General features: G+C 37.5%; 1 protein-coding gene across 2 annotated transcripts in view; it reads right to left on the bottom strand.

Moving 5' to 3' along the window:
- Positions 1-390: 390 nt before the first annotated feature.
- The window catches only part of PAFAH1B1 (platelet activating factor acetylhydrolase 1b regulatory subunit 1), a 36,672-nt gene continuing 12,669 nt past the window's right edge, over positions 391-24,393 (bottom strand). For both annotated transcript variants that reach the window (XM_075112805.1, XM_075112806.1), the window contains exons 2-11: positions 19,061-19,272; positions 17,015-17,099; positions 13,674-13,748; positions 12,441-12,647; positions 10,320-10,488; positions 7,975-8,077; positions 7,177-7,405; positions 5,630-5,731; positions 4,826-4,982; positions 391-3,542 (exon numbers count right to left, since the gene is read on the bottom strand). In XM_075112805.1, the coding sequence (XP_074968906.1) occupies positions 3,469-3,542; positions 4,826-4,982; positions 5,630-5,731; positions 7,177-7,405; positions 7,975-8,077; positions 10,320-10,488; positions 12,441-12,647; positions 13,674-13,748; positions 17,015-17,099; positions 19,061-19,092 (1,233 nt within the window). In that variant the 5' untranslated portion in view covers positions 19,093-19,272 and the 3' untranslated portion in view covers positions 391-3,468. The remainder of the gene's footprint in view (positions 3,543-4,825; positions 4,983-5,629; positions 5,732-7,176; positions 7,406-7,974; positions 8,078-10,319; positions 10,489-12,440; positions 12,648-13,673; positions 13,749-17,014; positions 17,100-19,060; positions 19,273-24,393) is intronic.

Here is a 24,393-nt window from a genome sequence, read left to right as displayed (position 1 = left end):
CAATGTCAGGATCAACTTCTAAAACTTGAAGATTTTGCTAACTTATCTTCAGAATGAACTTGGGGAAGCCCGAGGGATAGGTAGGACAAGAAAGCAGCTACTTACATGACACAGTGGAAAGATAAAAAGGCCGGTTAAATCCAGTTGTGACTTGTAAATCCAACTCAACCTTCCCGCTCCTAACATGTTTATCCCTACCATTTTATGCACGTTTTCTTGCTAGAAGATTCTTGGTATTGACGTTTTTAAATACACTGGACTTTATGTACAGCTGGACAGCAAATAACTCATTCTAAGTGCGTTTTTTCCTTCACTCAACTCAGTTTTTTAATAGTCAAATCATTAAAAGGATTATCAAGCCACCACTGTCTACAAAAACAAAGTATAACCTTTTTCTTTTAAATAGCTTTCACGTGAGTCAAAAGCTATTTAAGAGTGATATTATCAGGCAGTTCACATAAAAACAGGAGGAGGCAAACAGGAGAAGCAGGGTACTGACAGTATAAGTAGACTGGGCTTGGTGAGTCTATAGCCAAAGCTTTCAAAATACTACAGTGCTCCACAGCCCTTGGACAACTTGCTAGCAACTAGATTTTTTTTTTTTTCTTTTTAATTAGTGCCCCGGGCACATCATTGGTCACACCATACACAAAAGCAGGACGGTTTGTTGTCTCTTTTTTTTTTTTTTTTTTTAAATCTTCTAAAGTGCAAGATGCTATAAAACATCAACTTCCAGATTATCTCTAAACCACAATCAATGTTGCACTTTTTAGAACGCATCTAAGACTTCCTGGGCACGTTACGTTAGTGTGGCACTGGAATGTCTGTCTGGTTTTCAGCCAAAAAGGCTGTATTGTCTATTTGATAACACAGTCTCTATATAGAGTTATTTTTCAAGCGATGCCAATCTCGGTAAGGAAAGTGACAAAGCAGCAGTGAACCTCTTAAACCCTCTAATAAATGTATTTTGTAACCCAACCCAGTAACCTCATTATTGTACTTATTATCACAGGAAAGGCACAGGATTAGCTGACAGAAAACATTGCGAAGAGTGGAAAAAAGTTCAACACAGTGTAATATCACGGAGCGACACTGCAGGAAACCCTCACAAACCCAACTCCTGTGTTGCGGCTTTCACTTTTTTGTCTGAACAGGGCTTTAACTTTTGATCCATTCAGGACCATCCCTGAGATTATTCACTGCTTATTAAAGGAGAAGGTTGCAAATGGCATTGCAGAAGTACTTAGCAGAGTGTTTCACACACGCAATCAAATGCTGCTTATGTGACTTCAGTTAGTTGTTTGTCCTCGTAAATAGTTGCACACTAAAGGGAAAAAATGCAGTAGACGACTTCCGCTTAGTAGGTACCTTTAATTTCTCATTCACGTTTATGAATTATGTACATGAGTGTGGTTTACTTAAAGTATATAGGTCCTATCAGGAATTAAACAGATGTATTACTTTACAGTTGCGGATGCACTGAGGAATTTTAAGATCCACTACTTGTGTATCTGGAATTCTCGAATAGGACAAAAAAGCAGCAAATTTTTCCAGTCCAAGCAACTAACAAACAAAAAAAATACTTTATTTGTGCATGCTTAACTGCAGAAACACACACTGAAAATTACATAAGAGATTAGCCTGAATCTTAAACTGGCTCCAAACCCCCTCCCATCAGAACCCCATTTCCTCCACCCCTTCCCAGAGGCAAGTCTACGCCAGGATCCAATGTGGAAATCCATCCCCTCCGCAGAGAGGAATGGACCCTTCTGTGGGTGACTGTAGGAAATTAACCACCACACCCCTCACCATTTTAGTGCGTACGCCCTCCAGCCGACCCTACGTTGGTCAAGGATTCTTATTTTTTAAAGGGAAAGTTTTAAAAGCCATGTATTAAACAAAATGAATAAAATAAAGCACAAATTCACCTGTTAAAACATCAGACTGGTACTTCATTATATTGTAAATTTTAAAGTGGATTTTTAAAAAGACCTGGTTAGTTTGATAAGTATTGTAGTTCTTAGTTATCTACATTGGAATTCGTCACCAAAATGCTGATTAAAATACTAATTTGTAATATTTTAATTCACTTCAGATCAAAATATGTAACTTTAGGGATTCGCAAATTAAAAATTTAATACACCAAACATAAATACTAACAACCAAGCTGGGCTAGTGTTGCTGATAGGATTTCATTTTGTTTTTAAATGCTTATTTGATAGCATCACTCCCACAGGCGGAATTTGTTCTGTTGATGGTGTTTTTCCTTGTAGAAGCCTGTATCAATCTGTATCTGCCATTATAATCTGACTCTCAAGGTATTTAGTGCTTTCTTTAAAGCATTTAAAATACTGCATCGCAAGATATTTCTCAATATGCAAACCACAGTACGTTTTTATTCAAGCCACATTGTATTGTCACGATAAGTATAACCTCATTTTCAAAAGGGTTTCCAAGGAGGCACTAAAGAAACAAGAAACCTTTGTATACCCCAACCTCCGGCAAGTGAATAAGAGGGACATGTACTTTGATACTGTTGTGTAATAGGAATTGCACATCTCTCACAAACATTGAAAGCAAACAGCAAGTTGTACCATGGCAGTCATTTGGGAGATTAAGCTCTAGTGGAAATTAGATCACTAAATTCTAGTGGGATGGACAACTCCTCCTGGAAGTTCATCTAGCATTGAAAATAAAAAAAAAGAAAAACCAAAACAAACAAACAAACAAAAAAACCCATTTAAACTTAGTTTAACAGCACAGCTTAACCATTGAATGACCAGATAAAAAATAAATACATTTATCACATCGCTGCTACTAAGATTTGTTGTCTTATTTCAGGTTTACAGTTAGTTATATAAATATACCAACCCTTGCATGATAGGAGGCCAAAACAAGTGTATTCTGTTGATTTGGCAAATGTTTCATGACAAATATTCCAGAGTTTAATTAATTTCCATTAATTACATATAAGGTTCAGAAGATTCTGAATTGCAGCCTTATTATCTAGTATTCTTAGAGAAGATTTATTAAGCACACTTAAGTGATGTTACATAGATACACATTTCTGAAAGAGCCCTACAAAACTTTTCCCAAATGAGGTCACCAATTCAGGCACCAACAGACAGCAGAAAGAAAAACAGGTATAATTATCCAACATAGAACGACACTGTCAACTATTCAGTTAAGTGCCCTATTTCAATTATCCAACTTCTGCCTTCTTAGGTCTGATGTGACCAATGCCAGCCCATGTTCTTAAACCTATGGTACTTCTAGACAACGCATGTAAATTTACAGTATACAATTTGGATTCACCATGCATGAATACTTTGTGTGTAACATTTAATAAGCTCAATCTACATCCAGAATAATTTACATGAAAGGACAATATTTATTTAAACAGAGCTCAATGGGTAACCATGGTATCTGAGTGCATCCAGAGGAAAAAGGGGTCATATGTGAATTCAATCAACGGCACTCCCACACTTTTACTGTTTGATCTACGCTTCCAGTAACCACATACGGTGCCGTCTTGTGGAAATCTGCGAGGAAAGAAAAGCTTATGTTAAGAACTAATCCAAAACTTTAGATTTTCCACTCTCACTGAATGTCATTACTCTTTAAAAAAAAAAATGACACCAGCTCAAAGACTAAATTTCAAAGCTCATCATGTCTGTAGTTCCAAGAGCAAACTCTCTCACACTGTAATTCTGTAAAGTGTGAAAATGTACTCCCAGTTCAGTTATAAAGGAGCTTCAATGGAAAAGAAATCCAGGTAAACTTATAACAAAAAGAAGTCCAAAACATCGCAAACTGACAAAACCCTTGAATACTACCGTAAGACAGAACTTCACGTATTTACATAAGAGGTATTCAAGAATCAGAAGCCGAGAAACTTATTTTTTGCTGTGAACTAGTATTTTAAAAATGTGAAGTGTACTGTTCCTCAGGAGATCCCAAAATATTTTGTATATACATATCAGTTTTGGACCAGGCAGCAGACAATACTGGGAAGTTTAACCAAGAGGAATCAAAAAGCCTCGCTGTGCAGAAAGGGTTCGGCAAAGCAATCAGTAAGCCCAAGCAGCCACTTCCAAGGTTAGCCAACTGTGCTAATGGGTTAATGTTCTTCAACTCGTAACTTCTCTTTGCCCCTGTCTGATCAGCTGTCTTCAATTATTTAAGAATTAAATCAGAAACCCTGCCTTTTGATTAGACCTGCAAGTTTGATTAGGAAACCTTAAGACCAGGTCCACTGCTAACATAACTTACACAGCTTTACTGAAGAAGCTATGAACTGCCAGAGGAATACAGAGGAAAAGAAAAACAATAGAGAAGAACAATAGAGTGAAGCTAGCCTTGTTGAACAGGGAGGGGTTTGTTTTAGTTTCCCCCCTGCCCTGGCAAAACCAACATCTACCAAAATCTGGTAATACCACACAGGAATGCCCAGGAATTCAAAGTGTACATATTTTTTTTTTCTGACGATTTTACACACACACACACACACACCTTTTTTGCTGGGCAAGCATTTGCAATACAGCACTCCCCAAATGCCTGCACACTCAGTGCTGAAAGGTTCCAGAACACCCTGGCAAGTTAACATCTTTATCCAGTATGCAACACCGGCAACAGAAGTGGAAAAATCCAGCACACTTGAAATTCATATCTGCCCTATTTGATTAAAATACACATAGCACAAAACTTCACTGGAATCCAAAACATGAATGTCTAGCTCGGTGCTCAACTTCAGCTGGTAAAGATGTAGAAAAATCTGTATCTCTGGCTCTGTACTTTGCAGTAAGCCCTGTAGAACAATACATACCCAAAGAGGTAACAAAGTGTTCGTGCGCATTGAGGGTTTTCATGCATCGTTTGTTCTTGAAGTCCCAGACACGTAGAGTCTTGTCATCAGCACAGCTCAAAATAAATTTTCCCCCAGAATGGAACAGAACGCCACGTACCCAGTTATCATGGCCCACCTTGTGCATAAGGAGAAATCAGTGAGGAGGTGCAAGTTTTAAGGCTAAACATTCTACAATTTATGCTATGGCAAACTGAGTGACTCCTTGCCTTGCTGCTGCAAGGAGAACATTTAGCTTTCTAAAACCTATTAGAACTCCAAGTTTATCTTCAGTTTCTATTATTACATCTGTATGAGCGCTACCAACAATGTGAGTTCCTGTCCTTGATGGCAAAGAAAGAAATCCTCGTGCGATCTGCACTGATTCTGCTCCCCACCCCCAGCACCAACATCCAGTCCAGCCTGAGTACAGGCTGGAAAACACCAGTCCATAGCCTGCGGGATGACCAACACATTGAAAGAACACCACATTTTACAGAAGACAAAATTCAGATGATTATCAGCATTTCTGTGGACAAACCAAGCTACTCATCACAAACTACGCCACAGTACTCCTGCATTTCTACTATTTATTTTGAGATTCTTAGTACTTCCTAGCAACGACAAGATCTGAAATACAGAAACCATTAAAACTATATTTCCAGTGTTTGTCTTATTTCAATAACTCCAGCTTCTCTTGAAAACAAACATGTGAGAGAATTCATTCCATTAAAACTGGTTCTACACGCGCAGCTACAGCCACCAGAAAAACACCAGTGAACTTACAAGTGTCATAAGGCACATGCCAGTGCTAATGTCCCACATCTTAATGGTCTTGTCTCTGGATCCAGACAGCAGAAAAGGCCCAGGCTTGCCACTCTTCTTAGTCTACAGAAAATTATGGTTTAAGTTACGGAATATATGGGGCAGGGGGTGAAAGAGAAGGGAGGAAGCAGATTCCTTCTAAGTGCTATTTCTTAGTAGCAAAATTGGATCTTATGACAGCTTACAGCTAATAAACACACAATGCCAAAGCTGAGAGTCACAGGCATTGTGTTACTAACACTAGGAGAAATAAAGAAAAAAATTAAAGGACTTAAAGGATCTGTTAAAAGAAATGGTTGTATGTCCTGCTGATGCACCAAGCCAAATAATACTTTGAATCCACACTTGCCTACTGCAAGACATCCTCTTTTAATAGAGACCCAGTTCAAGTAGACTTGGACATCTCAGGACAAGACTGTGAAGTTCAGACGTACCTTTGTGTTCTCATTCTTCACAAAAAGTAATGAAGCAAGTTTAAGAATTTTTGAAAAGTTCCTACTCTGAACTTATACCTATTTGTAATCATGCAAAGTATGAAAGAAAGACTTAGTTCTCATAACTTGAAGTGTTTCAACTGTGAAGTTAGCTTTTGAACGAGCAGGGAGTTAACGTTAAGTACTGTAACGTGATGTATATAGTTGATCAGACCAGCAGAGGGCAGGGGAGACATCACTTCAGATAGTTACCACTGCAAGAGGAAGTGAACATTTGGAATTTAGTTTTAATTACTCTTAATTAAAAGATTAAGAGGATCTTTTAAGGATGCAAGTAAAATTTGACTAAAATAATCTGTAAAATCCATCACTTGACAAGTCCCTGTCTTCAGTGTATCTACTCTTGGGGGTCTTTTAACTAGAAATTGGAGTTATTTTCTAGTTCATTTCTTCTACACTTTGTCATCTTTAAAAGGAAATTTTTGCTGACCTTTAATTAGCCTTTCTTGAAGATTTAGTAACTGAACCAGAGAAGATATATCTGTGGTCACACAAATGGGGATTTATTTTTGTTAAAGAATGCTTTCTCTTATCATTAAGTTTGTACGCTAGGACATGGCGGTCAAAGCTTAATTCTAGCACATTACACCAAAGGCAGCTTCATTTCTGCATTCCTGACTACTTCCCCTCACAAATTTCAATTGCTGAGCATCCGCATAATCTTCATGTTATTCCAGATAAGCTACCTTCCACATTTCTTTGAAATATGTGAAAGTAGTCCCACTCTCAGCCTTCTCAGAAATAGAGCATCTCACCAAAGTTCACTTTTATTAGTGCAAAGGTGGGGTCCTACTGTTGAAAAACACAAAAGCATGGATCCTATGAAGCCAAGATGAGGGATTAACAGTACACCAAGTATACTCAGCAAAAAGTACTCACAGACCTGCTATACCTGACAAGCAATTTGGGAACAAAGCTTAGTTGTTCTAAATACTATCCAGTAAGTTCTATGTAGAGCTTTGTCAAAAATCTTACTGTACGTGCTTATTTATTTATTAGCATTGGAAACATTACCTCCGATCCCGTAGCTTCTGATATGGTGGAGTACGAGCTCTCGGGAGCCCAGGAAATGCATTCTACCACATGCTCATGTTCTCGGAGCTCAGCTTTGCATTCCTTTGTCGCTACCACCCAAACACGCACTGTCTGGTCATTAGAACAACTGGCAATTAAGGTGCCATCCTGGTTAGGCCGCACCATGCGCACCCATTCTCTGTGACCCGTGAAAGTCTTCACACAGTAACTATTCAAAAAAGAGAAATACAGCATGACTCAGTTAATACTGCAATAAAACCATTACACATGCCTTTGAAATTTAAGGACACCTGACCTACTCTTAGAAGTTAAGATACAATATTTTAGCATACACATGTCCATCCTGAATGATGACGTTCCAGGTCATAAAACGGTTCATGGATAGGAAGTTGACATGAGAAGAGCGACAGCTGAGAACTGCCAACTCCTTGTTAAGGTAGAAAGCAGGAAGCTTGGGCTAAAAATGAAGTTGACGTGACAGCTTGCATTACATAGGTATTTTAGGAACAAGTAGAGATTTACAGGTCATTCACAGAGCCTTCATCTATGGCTTTCGCAAATGGATGGATTAAAGACAACCGATAAATAAAACACTAAAAAAAAACCACACCCAAAAACCAAAACAAAAGCAGAGGAGACACCTTGATTTGTGTCAAGAAAGATAATAGATTTCTCCTCTCTTCCCCCATGCTCCCTTTACACTTGTGGTGAACCAAGCTGACAGTGGTTTACGCTTGTTTTGTTTAGGTGCTGATGGTTAGCCAGAAGGGCACTTACCCTGTTTGGACTTCCCACATTTTGATAGTTTTATCCCTTGAGGCAGAAACTATATGATCTCCATTGGGCATGATGGCTACTGAAGAAACATTATGATCATGACCTAAAACCAAAATAAAACCTTTATTAAGTGGTACTGTAATGGTTTTCACAGAGCATACAGGACTTGCTATTCATTATCTTGGGCAAGTAGCTACAGCAGTAGCGCGTGTTTTATGGAATAACCTTTACAGGTACACTTGAGACTTTATGAAATAAGTATTAACATTTTTAGAAACCACATAGTCCAGATATTGAGCATCCTTTAAAATAATTTCAAAAATTTAAGATCTTTTAAAACCAGACACTCATCACTGCAAGCAACACTTCTACACAGTTACAAAAGCTGGTCATTTAGAAGGGAGAGCTGCTACAGTGACTGTCTCTAAAATTATCAGTTAGATCCGATTACAGTATGCTGATGCACTGTGCAGGAGGTATTCGAAAGAAAAACAGGTCTTCAGCAAAAGGCATGCCAAACCTCACTGCAGAAGCTTAAAGCTAAAAGACTGAATGTTTCCAGACATCTGATACTAGGTTTTAACAAAACACTGTACTACATTGATTCAAGAACCAAGTAAGAACCAACTGTATATACATGACAGCAACTTCTACTGCTGTTGAGAGATCTGAGGGGAAGATGATCAGACAAGTCAGGAAAAAGCATCCAGATAATTTCCTTAACACAAACTTGTTATGACCTCATGTACATGGTTTCAGCTCTTGACTTTAATCATCCCACAAGCAATGAGACCTAACATATAAAGGGAGATAACACACTCTGTAAAGACTATTCATTTCCAGTATTATCAAACATTAGAATTAACCATTTTGAAATTTTAGTATTATACAGAACAAGCTGTTGGGTAGGGTTTTTTTGACAAGTCCAGTGTACAAGTCTGACTGTAACAGTTTGAATGTAATGCATGCTCTTGCCTTTAAGCCTGCAGTTGCCCCTACTTAAATCGTCAGGATTAGAAATGAATCTTCTGAGATCAGTAGAGAAATTACATATACTCTAAACAACAGATTAGAGGCATTAAACAGCTTCCTTTTTTCATGTGGAGATCTGATGTTCTTTTTGCCAAAAAGCTACAGCCAGTGAAGTTCACTAATAAGTTGCTTTTTTTTCTTTTATTGGCAGCTACATTGTATCTTGGAAGCCATGTACCTAGGATATACAACTTCACAATTTTAATTTCCATTTTTTCCCTCCTAAGAGCCCCGGTGAATTCTTTCTAATAAGCAATCACACCAGTGACCAAGTATCTGAAGCATCAGAGAATACCAGTGTCAGTGCAAGTATGGTACTTTTATAGTTCCTCACTGAAAGGATTATTTAGTTCTTTTTACTTGAAATTGAGTTGAAGGGATGTAACTGGTAACACACATGAAGCTAGTTCACCCATGCTCATATTACAACATCCAGTTCATAAAAATACACATACTGCATGTGTGTTCATATAGAAATCTTGAAAGACAAAAAAATACCAAAACAAACCCCATGCCTGTAGCACTATATTTTTTTTGCTATCAGCCAGCTGCAACACCTGCTCTTCCTCTACAATAGCATTCTGTGGCGTTTAAAGAACTGTATGCACAAAAGTCAACAGCTTTCTGTTTTCTTTAATGTGTATATATGTGTGCATATTTATTTTTGTAAGTCTCAAACATTCTCTATTCCTACTCACCACTTCTACAAGAAGATATTAAAAGCAAGATGAGCAGCAGTATAAGAACGCTTTTACATCAAGACTGTAAAATAAATAGTTGCTGTCAGTATTAGAATCTTATAGTTGTGGTTGTTTTGCTTTCCCATTTTTTCCTACAGCTTTCAAGCCTGACAAAAAGGGCACATTCATTTGAAATCAAATATGAAAGCAGAAGACTGCACAGTATATACAGAACACCTTCCATACTAATTGCTTCCTTCATGAAGCAGTACATCAGGGAAAGAGAGAGGTAAGGTAGAAGGTAATTCTTTACTGATTTGAAGGCACAGATTTTTTGTCTAGTAATCATTTAATTTTTAGCACTAAACCCCAATAACTGCCATTTCATTTCAGTATCATTATGGGATGCTTCCCACAGTATCATACATAGCAGATTTTAGATGCTATTTCATTCCACAGACACTAAACATTACCTTATTTACAGAGCACTCGAAGTATCAAAATATCCCCACCCCCTTTCTTTTGGACAATGCTCTGGTTTATAATCCCTTTCCACATCAGCAGTTTTCCCGGATTTAAGAAAAAAATCATCTTTTTACTTTACAGACTAAATCGATTCCCGTTATACCTTACCATGCATAGTTCTGATGCACTCAAAGCCCTGGAAATCCCATAGCTTAATGGTCATATCAGCAGAACAGGAGGCCAATAGTTTGCCAGTGTGGTCAAAGGAAATATCTTGCACAGAGTCTGTATGCCCCTTAAGGGTTCGTTCAAAGTCTCCTGTCTCATAATCCCACACCTGACAAGTGAGCAGAAAATCTGTTAACAGCAACCTATTACTCTCTATATTCTCCAGCCTTGCATTTGCACTCTGCAGGCCAGTTTGGCACCTTATTCAATCATTAACTGAGCAAGAGATAAAGCAAGACAGCCCTAAAAAGTCTAACAGCATAGAAAAATAAGCATTATTTTTATAGGATTTTGTTACTTTTAAATTAACTGAATTCATGCATCCTGAAAACTGCTAACTTAAAGCATTATAAACACAGCAAGAAAGTAAGTTCCATTGTACCTAACGGTCTTAACACCCAATACCCTTAAAAATAAAGATGATAAATTTAGAAAACATTGGACAGAACAAATCCACTTTGTACAGACTGTTTTTCTCCACCCCTTTGTATGCTAGTTCCCCAATTCCAGCAATACACCCCATTTTCAGTTGGTGGAGAAAGCACCATCTTTAACAATCTATTTAACCATCTATTTCCAAGCTTTACTATTGCCCCAGAATTTACTTGCTGCTTCAAAACCAAACAGCAAATATTCTGCATACTAAAGAGCAATATTCAGAATGCACTGGTCTGATGATAATCCAAACGCCTCTGAAGAGTTTGATATGTACACATTAGCAGATTACAGAATCTGTCAGAGATTAAATAAACATTTGCAGTTAATAACTGCAAGATAGCATGATGTCCCCATTCTCACCTCCTAATTAAGTCAGTCTTCTATTATCTCACCACAAACAAAAGCCTTTGAAACAAAACAAGCTCCTACAGATTTCTCTCTCAAGCACAAAATTAGGCATTTCATTCTAAATTATATCCTAAATAAAATACCCAAAAAAATCAAACCGCACCCAACAACAAAAAATCCATCATCCCAATAGATTGAAATCATTGGGAATGCAAGTCAGAAATGAAGCTATACAACTTGACTTCAAGAATAAGGAAATTCATCCAGTGTATCCATAAAAGGGAGCAAACCCAAAGCTAATTAGCCTCCTCTATAACATCTAACACACACAGAGCTGTCACTGTGTCAGCTGGCCCTGTCTGCTTGAAGAAAAACAAAAAAAACCCACCACACTAGTCCTCTATGTTCAAGTCTGCTGCAGAAACAAGAACAGGTGAAAGCTTTTCATGAACTCGATATAGCTGACACTTTTTATTTTAACCTTCTCCACAACAGGTAGCCACTATTAGAACAATTTGCATTTTTAAGCATATTGTTTAATATGTTAGTCAATGTTTTTCAGAACACCACTTTTCCAGTTTTCAAAACAGCATACAAGACAATAAAGAGAAGTATCTTTTATTGGGATAACTTCCTTAAATGGTGATATTCAAACAACAAAAGGTTCAATCATGTCTTTATTGGATGCTAAAAGAAGAAACCACTTGCCTACCACAACAAATCTCTTCACGCCACTCTACACTGCAATAAAGGCCTATGAAGACCACTTAAAGTTACCGAAAGCCACAAGGACTTCATGGAACTTGCATGTCCATTTAGAACTGATGAGAAGAACTAATTTTCAGTTAAGAATACAGCTGCATAACCTCTTTAACTCAGCTTTAAAAATAATCACTTCAGATGTCTTGAGGCAACTGTCTTCCTCCCTCTCATCACATCACTGCTCTACACACTACACCACTCCTCTACTGCACAGTTAAAATGCATTCTTCCTCCATCTATCCTTTATTTCTACAGTCTCTAAATCCACATTAGCTTAATTATCTTCTCAAGTCAAAGAATAGTAAAATACTCTTGAAGATATTAATTGGATGAGCGTAAAACTAAAACTTGTAGGTTACACTGGACATCATACTTGAAAGAATTGTCCCTACTGAAGGTAAAGCAGAACTTCAAACAATCTTCCATCGGTACAACGCATGTCCAGCTTGAAGTACTGATGTTACATATTACACATCCTCTGACTTAGTTTAATTTTCTGTAGCAAAAGCATACCTTTATTGTGGCATCCTCTGAAGCAGAGACCATAACACTGAAAACTGGATGGAAAATTACTCGAGTGACAGGACTCCTATGTCCACTCAACGCATACTTCTCTGGAGGACGAGGAATCCACTCTTTAGGGTCTCGTTTCTGACCAAGAGGTCCACCTGATGTAAATTCTTCCTTAGCTTCATTCAGCTTTGATTCCAATTCCATTACCTAAGTTTATGAATTTTAAAGAGGCCATTCATTTCTAGTTTTATACCAAGATTCACCTTTACTCATTAATAATCCAAATACCAACTGGCCCCCAAACTCACAGTAAAGCAACGATTGCATGGATCCAAACTGAGTACCAACACTCAATAGTGTTCGTATTTCTAAAAATCAAACCTAAATTAATAATTTATCATTTATTCTTTAATAACTTAATCATTATCATTTATTCTTCTCCAATTTCCCAAGTATTTTGACAGGGGGAAAAAAGATTCTACAAAATCACATTCACTCAAATAACATACAAATAAGTTTAAGCTAATATTATTGACAAACTGTTACAGCAGGTTGTGTTAACAAAAAGGAATGCTACACCTGCAATAATTTTTTGTATTCCTGAGATAGCATGCATGTTAATCAACAGCAGAGAAACCAAAGGTATAATGAAACCCTAGATATATTAGCCTTTAAAACAGATAGATCTTTATTGTTAGCACACAGTGAATTCTTTTTTTAAAGCTTTTAATACGCTCTAGATCCACGGAAGCATTACTGAAAAGAGGTTTGTACTGTCCACTTGTAGTAGAATCACTCGCTCTAATGCGCTGGAGTTAATGGTTTCTTTCCTTTAACCTAATGGCCAAAGACAACTGGCAGCACAGGTTTTTACCTTCTTTCTAAACCAGTTTAGCCTTCTGGTGAAGCTATTCAATCTTCCCACTCACAAACTGCCTTAAGGAATCTCTTTCATTTCCAGCTTCAGAAATTGCACATGCAATCCTTAATCTGAAGTCAAGAAATTTTTGTAAAGAAACTGAGAAGATGTGTCTGCTAGCACTAAGAAACATTTTCTACAACATGGATTTAGCTATTTTCCCTAGTCAAGTCCTCAAAGCTCATCTTTGAAACATCATTTTCTAAACCTTGCATTTGTCTGACAAGGAAAATATGTATCATTCTGTTCAGTGAAGAAGGTTTGATTTCAGTCATAACCTTTTATACAAGTGAATCCATCAGATGCCTACTTACCTTCTTTTGTAATCTTATAACAGATGTCCATTTTTTTTCCAGAAGTCCGGCGTACTTCTTATCTAACTCTTCATTCTGAGGAAGAGAAGCATTTGAATAAATTAATAAATTATAGTTCTAAAGCCTGGAGAAGTATTTCTTCAAAGGCAACATAAACAGGTCTTTTTAATACCATCTCTTGACCACAGAAAGAGGAATTCAAGCAAAAGACTAATAAGTTTTAATTAGTAAAACAGTAAAAAAGCTTCAAGTTTTAATAGCTACAATTTACATACACAGAAAAGATGAAAACATCTAAAAATATAATTTCTGATTTAAAATATTGCAGCTTTACAGATTAACGATGCTAGACTCTGCAAATAAAATCCAAAAGTTGGACTAAATTTTTCTCTACACTGCTTTCTATCTTCATTATTTGAAAGCTTTTGAAGTGCTCTGCATATCTGAGAATGTTGTGCCATACTTTGTTACAGGATTCCCCCCATCCCTCCATCCAACTCACTCTTATAAAAAACAGCAGCAGACAGCACGCATTGAGTACAAGAACCAAAATACACAGAACTGGTAATTTGTTTCTCAAAGATAGCCTCCCTTTTTCATACCTACCAACCAGAGCATTAGGAACTACTGAACTCCTACCTTCAGAGTTAAGACACAGCTAGCACTATTACTTGTTAGCACAGTGCACTTTTTCTCTCATGGAAGCACACACTGTTGGGAAGTGGCAGCCAGCTGTCAGAGTAGGATTATATATACTCCATCTCACTTGAAAACCAGTTAGCTCAAACTAACACTGATTTTTTTTTAACTCTATTAGAGTTAACCTCAAACTACCACCATAACATTGCATTAATTTTTTGCTACCTTTTCAAAGACAACCTTTAAGTACACTCTCCCTGCATCTTTACTTCAGTAACTGAATCAGAAAGCAGACTACTTGACCCGCCCTGCTGAAGACCTCAGCTACTGGAGAAATCAACACTGGTTTTACAACTCTAATGAAAGTTTAATGATCAATACTTTTCCTCCACTGAAGGAATAGCTGAGGAGCAACAATGAGCAGCTGATGTTACTGTAAAATCCAGATTACTATTTTTTTTCCCCTCCCACCTATTAACACAAGAGGACAAAGAGCAACCCAGAAAAACAAACCTCATCAGAGGCCCAGAGGAGTAAGTAAATGCTGCACACTTTCTATCCATGTACAAAATTACAATCTTGTACTAGAATAAGTCTAAATTAGATGGAGAATAACAAAGAAATGGAGAAAAATAATACCATGTGTGTCATGGCCATAAAAGCTCTGAGGACTGGCTACCTCGGTCAGAGACCAGATGTTAACCTACTACTCCAAGGGCATTTGTAAAAGCTGGAGTTATCTGCAAGAATAATCAATACAAAAAAATGAAATCCCTGTTTGTAGAACTACACTTGAATCCTTCCAATTTATTGAAATAATTCTTGCGCTTTTTTTGTCATTTTAGTAGAGCCCCATCCAATTCAGATTTTCTTGCAAGAAAGTCATGTGGAACTTGTAGAAACTGCATTTTCTATTTCCCTCAGGACCATCTAGCCTATTTAGATCGCCTTTTTAACCTTTGGGAAGAGAAGACTTAATTAGGTTGATAGATAAGGCAGATAAGGGAATGGTATTAGGATTTTCAATTATAAGTATGGTATTCCAATTTGTCATTTCTACTTATTTATTAGATACTGGAAGCAGATTGGAGAAATGAAGTCAAACTCCAACAAAGTGTTCTGGAAAAAGAACAATGCAAGATTTATAATAAAGAAAAGGCAAGGATTTATCAAAAGTCAGCACACAAGTTTACTGCTCAATCCAGGTGTGTCAGAAATTTAAACTGAAATGCACACCTCCTACGCTAGGTGGAAATTTTAAAAATTATACCAAGAATCATCTGTTACAAAGGCAAATCAACAGAATTAAGTTGCAAGAAGTGACTTGTCTAAGTCACTAGCATTCATACAGTCTAACAAAATAGAGTTGCTTACCAGAGCTGATCAACTTATATTAACTATTTAGGCTTGCCCTCCTACTATACAGTCAACCAACTGGTATGCAACAGTTTCAGGCAATGACTTAACTACTGACCCAATTCCAATCACAAAACAGACTTTCCCTATTTGCTTTGTACGATGAAGGAGAGGACAAAAGCAATCCTGTTTCTTAAACATTACCACATAAAGTCAGCCTCCAAAGGGCCATAGCCTTATACCATTTCAAATCTGCTTACAAGAGAACAGCCTTCAGTTTTCTAATTTTGTATTGCATAAAGTTTATGCTTTTACACAGAATTCCATGATAAGAATAAGCACAGTTAAGGAAATGAGTTACAGGGAGGGGAGAGGGGGATGGACATAAGAGCAGGAAACAAATATGTTAAAATTAGACACATTCTTTTGAGTATTAAGCACAGAATAGTTCAGGTTGGAAAGGACCTCTTGAGATCATGAAGTCCAAACTCCTTGCTCAAACCAAGGTCAGCTGGAGCAGACTGCCCAGAACTTTGCCCAGTGAGTTTTTGAGTATCTCTAGGGACAGAGACTCTACAACCTCTCTGGGCAACTTATTCCAGTGTTCAATCACTCCCACAGTAAAAAAAAAAGTTTTATATTACGTTCGGACAGGATTTCCTGTGTCTCAATTTCTTCCTGCTGACTCTTGTCCTGTCACTAGCAGCACTAAGAGTCTAGCCCTCTCATCTTCACACCCTCCCAACAGGTATTTATAAACAAAGGTAAGATCCCACACTAAGCCTCCTCTTCTCCAGGCTAAACAGCACCAGCTCTCCCAGCCTCTCCCTAAACGAGACATGCTCTAGTCCTCTCTGCAGTTGCTGGAGTGAGTCCAGTGAAGGGCTATGTTTTGTTTTTGTTTTTGTTTTTTTTTTTTAAATTCCATCTTCTACCACCTTTCTTATACATTCACATTGCCTTTTGTTAGCTTTGTTTTCTAGCACCTTTCAGCTTGAAGTATCTAGGCCCTCTCAGGACTTGGATCCTTAAAAGTCATTACAGGAAAAATTCAGCATTGTATAGGTGAATGGTAGCTAGACAAAAAAAAGAAAGAGATTAAAAATATGCCTAGGTCATTAGTTGAAGATAAAGGTAGAATTTTGCTCAAAAATTGCCAAGTCATCCAATGATTATTGTTTAATTTTATGGCAAGGCAGTAAGCTGTATGAGTTTTATCACCTCCAGTTATTAGCTCACACAGTTTCATAGGTAGGTAACAGATATGTGTTCAGAATGGATGCAAATGCCATAACATTATAAACTCTTTACTTGAAATATAGATGAAGAATCTTGTTTGAACTCACCACATCTAACTCAGCTTCCTTTTTAAAAACCGAATATGCTTCTTCATAGCCATTAGAACGAAGATAATCTGCTATCGCTCGATTTCTAAAAAACAAAGAACAGTATCTTCAGCCACAATTCTGAATAAAAGACTAGAAGAATTGGTTCAGACTTTGTTTCGTTTTGGTTTTAAAAAAGCATGATCGACATCTAAGTCTTCAATGCAGTACAATGCCTAAGATCATTATTTTTGTTAAAAGCCCTAAATATGTTTGGCAAACAGATTTTGCTTCAAGAAGTTTCAATATTACTCTAAGACTTCAACAGTCAGCACCTTTCATTTAAGCGAACAAGACTAAGGAAACCCTGCATCTTCAAAACATACTTCAAATGGATAAATATTTACAACATTTCTTTGTTGTGTAACTTGCTTAAGAGAAGTAAGCTCAACATTCTAAACACACTTAAAGGTAAAATTACTTTCAGTTACTTTATGAGCCTCCAGAAGGATGCCTAGTTTTGTTTCCTTATTATCACTTACTTTCCTGAGAAGTGACGTGTGTGTGTATGGACACATATGGGTGGGGGAGGGAACGTACACACATACTAAAAATATTTAACTAAACAGATACACATACTTTTTAAAAACAAAAATCAGGTCGTCATCTACATAAGGCATTCAAGAGAAAATTAAATACCCTTTGGTAGCTGAAGAAAGAAGCAATAATGACTTTTGTTCTGAAGAGAATTTGCTTTTCACATTAACATTCTTCCTGTGGCTTTCCTCACATTATTCTTTCCTACCTTCTCTCTCTTTGGACATTCAACTCTAAACGTAACTCTGTACTCAAGCAGGAATTTCAAATTTCTCCCCACAAACAGTGCATGCTAAAACAAAGTACTGCCTCCTCATCAGACCTCTAATGTACATCTTAAGTCTCTGGTCATTTCCCATTTCCATTCATAATAGTTCATTACTTCTATCCCCCCATTAACACACGTAATCTTCAAAGTTTTTGCCAGGAAAAAAAACTTCAAAGAATTGCTTAAAAAAAATAGGTAATCCCGAATGTGTTTAAAGCCCAGAGCTTCTCCATATCTAATGAACAAACAGTTGTAAAAATCAAAATTTGAAGATAGCTCCTTCTCTACTTTAAGAAGTAGAGCTGTATTTAAGTGTACGTGAAACAGATACTATATTTAATATAAAGGGATTTGAATCATTACTGATAAAAGAAGCTGTATTAAAATAAATACAGAGCTTACCATGGGCAAGAGAGACACCAAATGCTAAATGATACTTGGTCTGTACTTTTAAAAAGGAGTAAACAAAACAACCACAAATTCTATGTAAGTTTATGAAGCTCGGTATCATGCGAGACATTGCCATCCTGATTGCTACCCACCACTCACTCTATCATGATTTATTACAGAAGAGAAAGCAAACTAAGGCATAGAACTTGACAGCCTATTCCTATCCTTAAAACCTGGAAAAAATTCCATATCTGAAATTGAACTAAGGGAAGGGGCAGGGGTGGTTGGTGGGGTTTTTTGTAGAGTAGGTTTTTTATTGTTTTGTTTGGGTTTTGTTGTCTTTTATTTAAATATAGCCTTTATCTTAAATACAATTTAACGAGTCAACGATTGTAATGACAATGTAGCACATTCTGATCAGATCCATACCTATACTTAGGAGTAAAAACAACAAAGAAGTGTCAGAATTTACTCAAGATAAAGAACTCACAAATCCGTTTAGAGCATATACTGCCATGTGCTTGCTGCTTACTGTAACCCTTTAACTTTGTGACTGAAGTCAAAACAAAATAGAGGATAATCATAGCAAATTTAAGAATCCATTTTTTATTCCATTAATATCTTTGAAGTGATATTTTCACCATTTCACAATTCTGTTCTCAAACACCAGTGATTATATCAAAAATAAGAGTAGAGATCTAAACCATAATATGTGGTACTAGGTCTGTCACGTGAGCAGAGCCACTCTGCAAAATCTATTTAGAAACAAAATATTTAACGTTTAATGAAATTGTGACTTAACCATTCCTTACAGTTCATCTCGTTGCCTTTGTGACAGCACCATTGTGGCTGCAATGTCAGGTTAGCGTGATTCAGCAGTGGCTGCCTCCTCAAGATCTAGTGTCTTAGGAACCCTGGATCCACAGTTCAGTCTGCCACTGAGTGGCTTCAATCAAAAATATTTTTCCAGACGTGAAATCCAATAGGAAATCCGGAGGCATTCAACACAGAAGATTCAATCCATCTAGAAGGTAGAGAAAGAGACACCATTAATTTCCTTCAGATAAGCATTCAGTTGCTCTGGACTGACACAAATATTTCTGCACTCAGACTGCAAGACCACTCTGGACAGAACAAGCTGACTAAAATTGTAAATGCAGTTTTATTTTGCTAGTCTGGATTGTGCCCTTACAGCACATCTCCAGACTAGACTGAGTAGCTCAGAGAGACTTGTACACTTTCTTTATTCCCCATCTTCCCCACCATTACTCCTTCAAGAAACAGGGAGCTGAAGGAGACATCTCCAGTCACAGCCCAGTTCTAGTTTGTAGGCAACTCCAACATATTTTCTTGTGACGAAAAGAGCTTAAGCCTAGTGTAACAGCCTACTTTTTGCACTCACTACTCCTGTGAAAAAGCTACGCCCAAAATCCTCTATCCTTATGCTAGATTTATCATCTTCCATAGATTCATCTCTTCATCAAACTAAACCCAACAAGGTTCATTCAGTTAATTTTCAACACACCCTAGAGATCAGCTAATGTTCTCCTATATCTTTCAAGCTTTGGCGAGAGCTTAAGGAATGAAGAGAACACTCCAGAAAGGGAATGGAAGCTGCTACGGCACACTTCAAGCCATAACCAATGGCATCAAGGCACACTCAGCTTGCCACTTTAGCTCATTCATGGCTTTACACTAGGCAGTTCTCTACGATTTACCCAAACAGCATCTTTGAAGACTACAGCTATAATTCAGCATGTGAACTTTACAGGTAGATTATTCCACAATTATATTAAACAAATTGCTTTTTCTGTTCTAGTATCACCACCTGAAGAAGTTCCGAAGAACCACACTCTAAAGGACAGTACTCGCCTTCTTTTCAGTCACAGGTTACCACATCTTACCTACAGTTAATCTTTTATCGTGCCCATATTTGGGGTACAACACATTTTTAAACAGATCTTCAGTCGTGTCAGGGCGGCACAATTACCACAGTACAGAGTTGCCACAAGCCTATTACTTCAGCTGGGTTCAGACAGTGACTTGATCAGTACACATCCAACAATGCAATCTAATTCAGAATATAGGTGAAATCTGACTTATTCAAGACAGTGTTCAAGTCAGAATTGTGCCTTTTGCTAATTACTTATTCCCACACACACTATTCACTACCTTACGCAGCAACATGAACTTCCGTATTCTTAGTGTACAATCTACTTCAACTGGACAGTTTTGATCTTAGTCAAGGTGACAAAAATCATTTTAGCAGCATTGCCTTTTGATTTCTGTACTGCAGGTACTCTTTTGTAAGCAACGTGATTACAAAAAATGCTTAAGTTAGCGTTTCTCGCATACCTGACAAAAGTCTCATTTACTCAAGCTGTTAAACAAGTTTGACCAACTGGCTTTTAGTAACCAGATGAACTGAATATGACAATACCCTAAGACTGAGGAAATAGAAAGCTTACAAACCCAGCTACTACCAACCACTTCAGGAAACACATGCTTCCACTGCCTCTTCCTTACCATTTCTTTACTAGACATACAGGTACGCAAGGTTCACTGTAAAAGTTCGGTAACAATTTTGGTAAGAAGCTTGGTGTAAACCAAAGTCTTTCTTGTATGAAAAAATTAAGGAAAACACTAAGCTCATATGATTAATGTCTACTTATCCATCACAGGGGATCAGGAGCTTGTTTCTAAACCTATCTAGGCTCTGCTGTCTGCTTCAAAATAAGCTTAAGCTAGAAGTTGCCTGCATTTCACTCTGCAGGTGGATTTTCCACATCAAATGCTGTACACCATAACACTGCACTGCAAGCCATTTAGGACAGGAACACTAAACAGGCAAGACATTATTTAATTAGTTTGACCTCTTCCCTAATAGCAATTACAGAAACAATTCAGTTGAAAACTGATAGCACAGGCTGCATCCTTTCAGAGAACAGAAGCAAACATGTCACTTATTCTTGTCCCATACCTCACTTTGACAGGTAAAGAGACAACTGGTTTTTCAATAGATGGATATTGTTCACTACACAGTAGTACTGCATACAAATTAAATTTAGTTAATATATTTTAAAATCTATTTAAATGATCAGAAGAAGTGCCCTCTAGAGGGCAATGCTGCTATAAACTTAAGTACTGAAAAACAGGCTTATAAGGGCTGAATCTCCACACTTCAGTATGAACATAGCAACGCTTTCAGTAGTGATAAACATTGTGGAGAACAACAAAATAAGGCACTTTATACACAGAAGCACTGTTTGAAGCACTGAATAGCAGAACACAAATGTGTAAACTTCTAAATCTGTTTGTAGTACTACCATGGTAAAAATCACAATATTAAAACCAGAAGGTGGCTTTTGTATTATGAACTACCACTAAGCAGCAAATGCCTCATGAATCCAGCATCGGTGCAGTAATTCCAGTAAAAATCATACTCCAATATTTTGTCAATTTTGTCATTGCATCTAGGAGATGAAACTATAGCACTTGCCTAAAAATAACAGCAACTGTGTTTATCAGGCAATCCTCGACACATCATCTAGTTAGAAAGGCATTTTTCCCCCTCAAATGTAAAGCAAGCGCAAACTTCTCCTGTATCCCCAACCCTTAGCAACACCTGGCCTGCTCCGCTGCTCCAACTCTGAACTGTTACTCAGAAACAGATCTTAGTACTAGATAAATTTCAACAGCTGCAGGGCAAAGCAGCTATTTCTGCGATTAGCAAATTACAGCTGATCCACAATAAGTTACTAATCAACTGATCTACAGCATCTCGCTTCTCTGAAAAGTGCCTGTTCCAAGCACCCTTCTCAGTATTCCTGACTTTTTAACTACAAAGGCACCTAAATACAAGGCAAAGTATTTTTAGGGCCACTTCTTCCTTCATATACACCCTTTAACAAATGACAAAACAAAACGAACTAAAAACAGACAAAAAACCCCAAAACCCACAAACAAAAAACCCCACCCAAGCAAAAATGTCCAAAACCAAAAAGCCAAAAGGACCCAACTTTAATTATACACCTGTGCCACTTTTAGAAACAAAGAACAGACTAATATTGTCCATGTGCATTGCCTTTTCTTTAGCTAGAGAAGGCTTTGACATACAAAACTAAGCGGAGCAAGACTAACCAGTCCTCCTCCATTGCCTATCAAGGTTTATAGTCTCCACTGTGTTACACACACACCCGCAAACAACCTCAGTAATGAGATGCAGCAAGTGTTCAAAGAGAACGGGGGGGGGTGGGGGGACACGGACCCCACCTGTTCCCTACATCTTGCCTGAAATCGGTCATTTTTAATATCAGCAGTTTACTGTGAATAAGGTGTTGTCAGGAGAGCGCTAGATCTTTTTTGAAAGACAAGATGTCTTTGTATGAAAATTTTTATTTGTTGTGTGTGAAGTACAGAAAAAAATAAAAGACTAAACCTAAACAGAGCTATCCACGGAGTAACAGCTACTAATTAAATGTAGAACAGGATGTGCCTTTTATTAATAGCCCCGCTTATACTGCAGGAAGTTTTAGTTTCTAACTTAAGCTCTATTTGATTACATATCAATAGTCTGCATATATAAAAGCTCTGAGTGGCAAACCTCTGCATAGGTAGTCTTGAAACAAAAGTGGGCTACAAGTGTTCTCAGCAAACATACAGTTTGTCTCTATAAGCATTTTAAAATTAAAAGCTAGACCTGGCTGAACACAACACTGGAACAGGTATGACACATCAAGTGTTTGTCTCTCAGTCCTCCTGGCAATACAGTTATCTGCTCAGTTTTCTACAACATACAGGTACCTGGTGGGACAAGAAACACAGCTGTCACTCACTGCAGTTTAGGTAGGCTACTTCTTTATTAAATAGCACAAACCATTAGAAAATGCTATGTAACATCCTCCTCAGCTCTATTAAGAGTAGTGCATCCTCAACAGACAACTATCTCATCTCAGCTGCTAACTTTTCCACTTAGCTAATGATCAGCTTTTATACTCAGCACTGGTAGAAGTGTCTGAGCGATAAGGATAAAAAAATCTAATCGAATCCTGAAGTATTGTAGGACTGGAGTGGCACACTGAAGCATAATCTTTAAAATAAATAAAAAACCAGCCAAGAAACATACAGAACTATTGATGAAGAACAACAGATCGGGCAGAAAAAGCCTGAAAAGCAGAAGAATCCTTCCTCGTAAGGTAAGGTGGAAACAGCACAGTACAGGTTCTTCCAAAAAAAAAAAAAAGTGGAATACCCCGTCCCATCTCCCTAAACCAGGATTCAGAGATTCCTTCACTTCACCACATACAGCCTTTTGCTCGAGCCAGCACACTCACCACAAGACTCACCCACACTGCACTGAGGACACATTTACTCCTACTGAAATTGCTTTGAGGCTCAGAGATTCTGCCTTACATGCATTTAAAGATGGTCCCGCCCTGATGGTGACTAAATACATACCTTTCGCAACTGGTTAGTGTCAAGGCACCCAGCTGAGTCTAGCTTCACACTTGAAGTGGACATCACAGATCTCATTGTATAGGAACCACCCTCTTTCCCGAGGGTGACTAAGACATCCTAACAATTCAGAAGGCGGTTTCTTCTTCCTGACTTTAAACAGTAGGTCCTTATACCGATGCATATCAGTGTGGTTCGAGTGTTTCCTAGATTACTGGAAAACTTTGCAATAACTTAAGAGATGCCTGCTAACCATTCATAAGATGCACAAATAGAAAAATGAAACAGGTTCAACTATATTTGCTAGCTCTTTGTGACAGCTATATAGTAGGTATTCAAAGCACAATAGCTAAACAGATACAGTCAAAGCAATGAGGGGGGGGGGCAGGAGGAAAAATCACTTTCAGGCAAGAGTCAGAACTCCCCTCAGTTATACATCAGGCCAATAAACTATAAGCCTTGGCTTGTAGGTATTTCTATGATTGTGTTCGTACTTGCTTCAGGAGACATTTAAATCCTATTTTCTACAAGTATTATCTAAATATAATTGAGAAATAGATTATGGAGCAAAATTAACCACTCAGCATTTTAGTCTCAACCTGCCAAAAATACCTGTTCATTTACCTAAATTAGCATCAAGCAAGAGCAAATTTACTGGAATTATAATTCTTAAAACTGTCCATTCTCTACA

Source organism: Phalacrocorax aristotelis, chromosome 18 (assembly GCF_949628215.1).
Source record: "Phalacrocorax aristotelis chromosome 18, bGulAri2.1, whole genome shotgun sequence".
NCBI lineage: Eukaryota > Metazoa > Chordata > Aves > Suliformes > Phalacrocoracidae > Phalacrocorax > Phalacrocorax aristotelis.
This window is presented reverse-complemented; position numbering and strand designations above follow the sequence as displayed.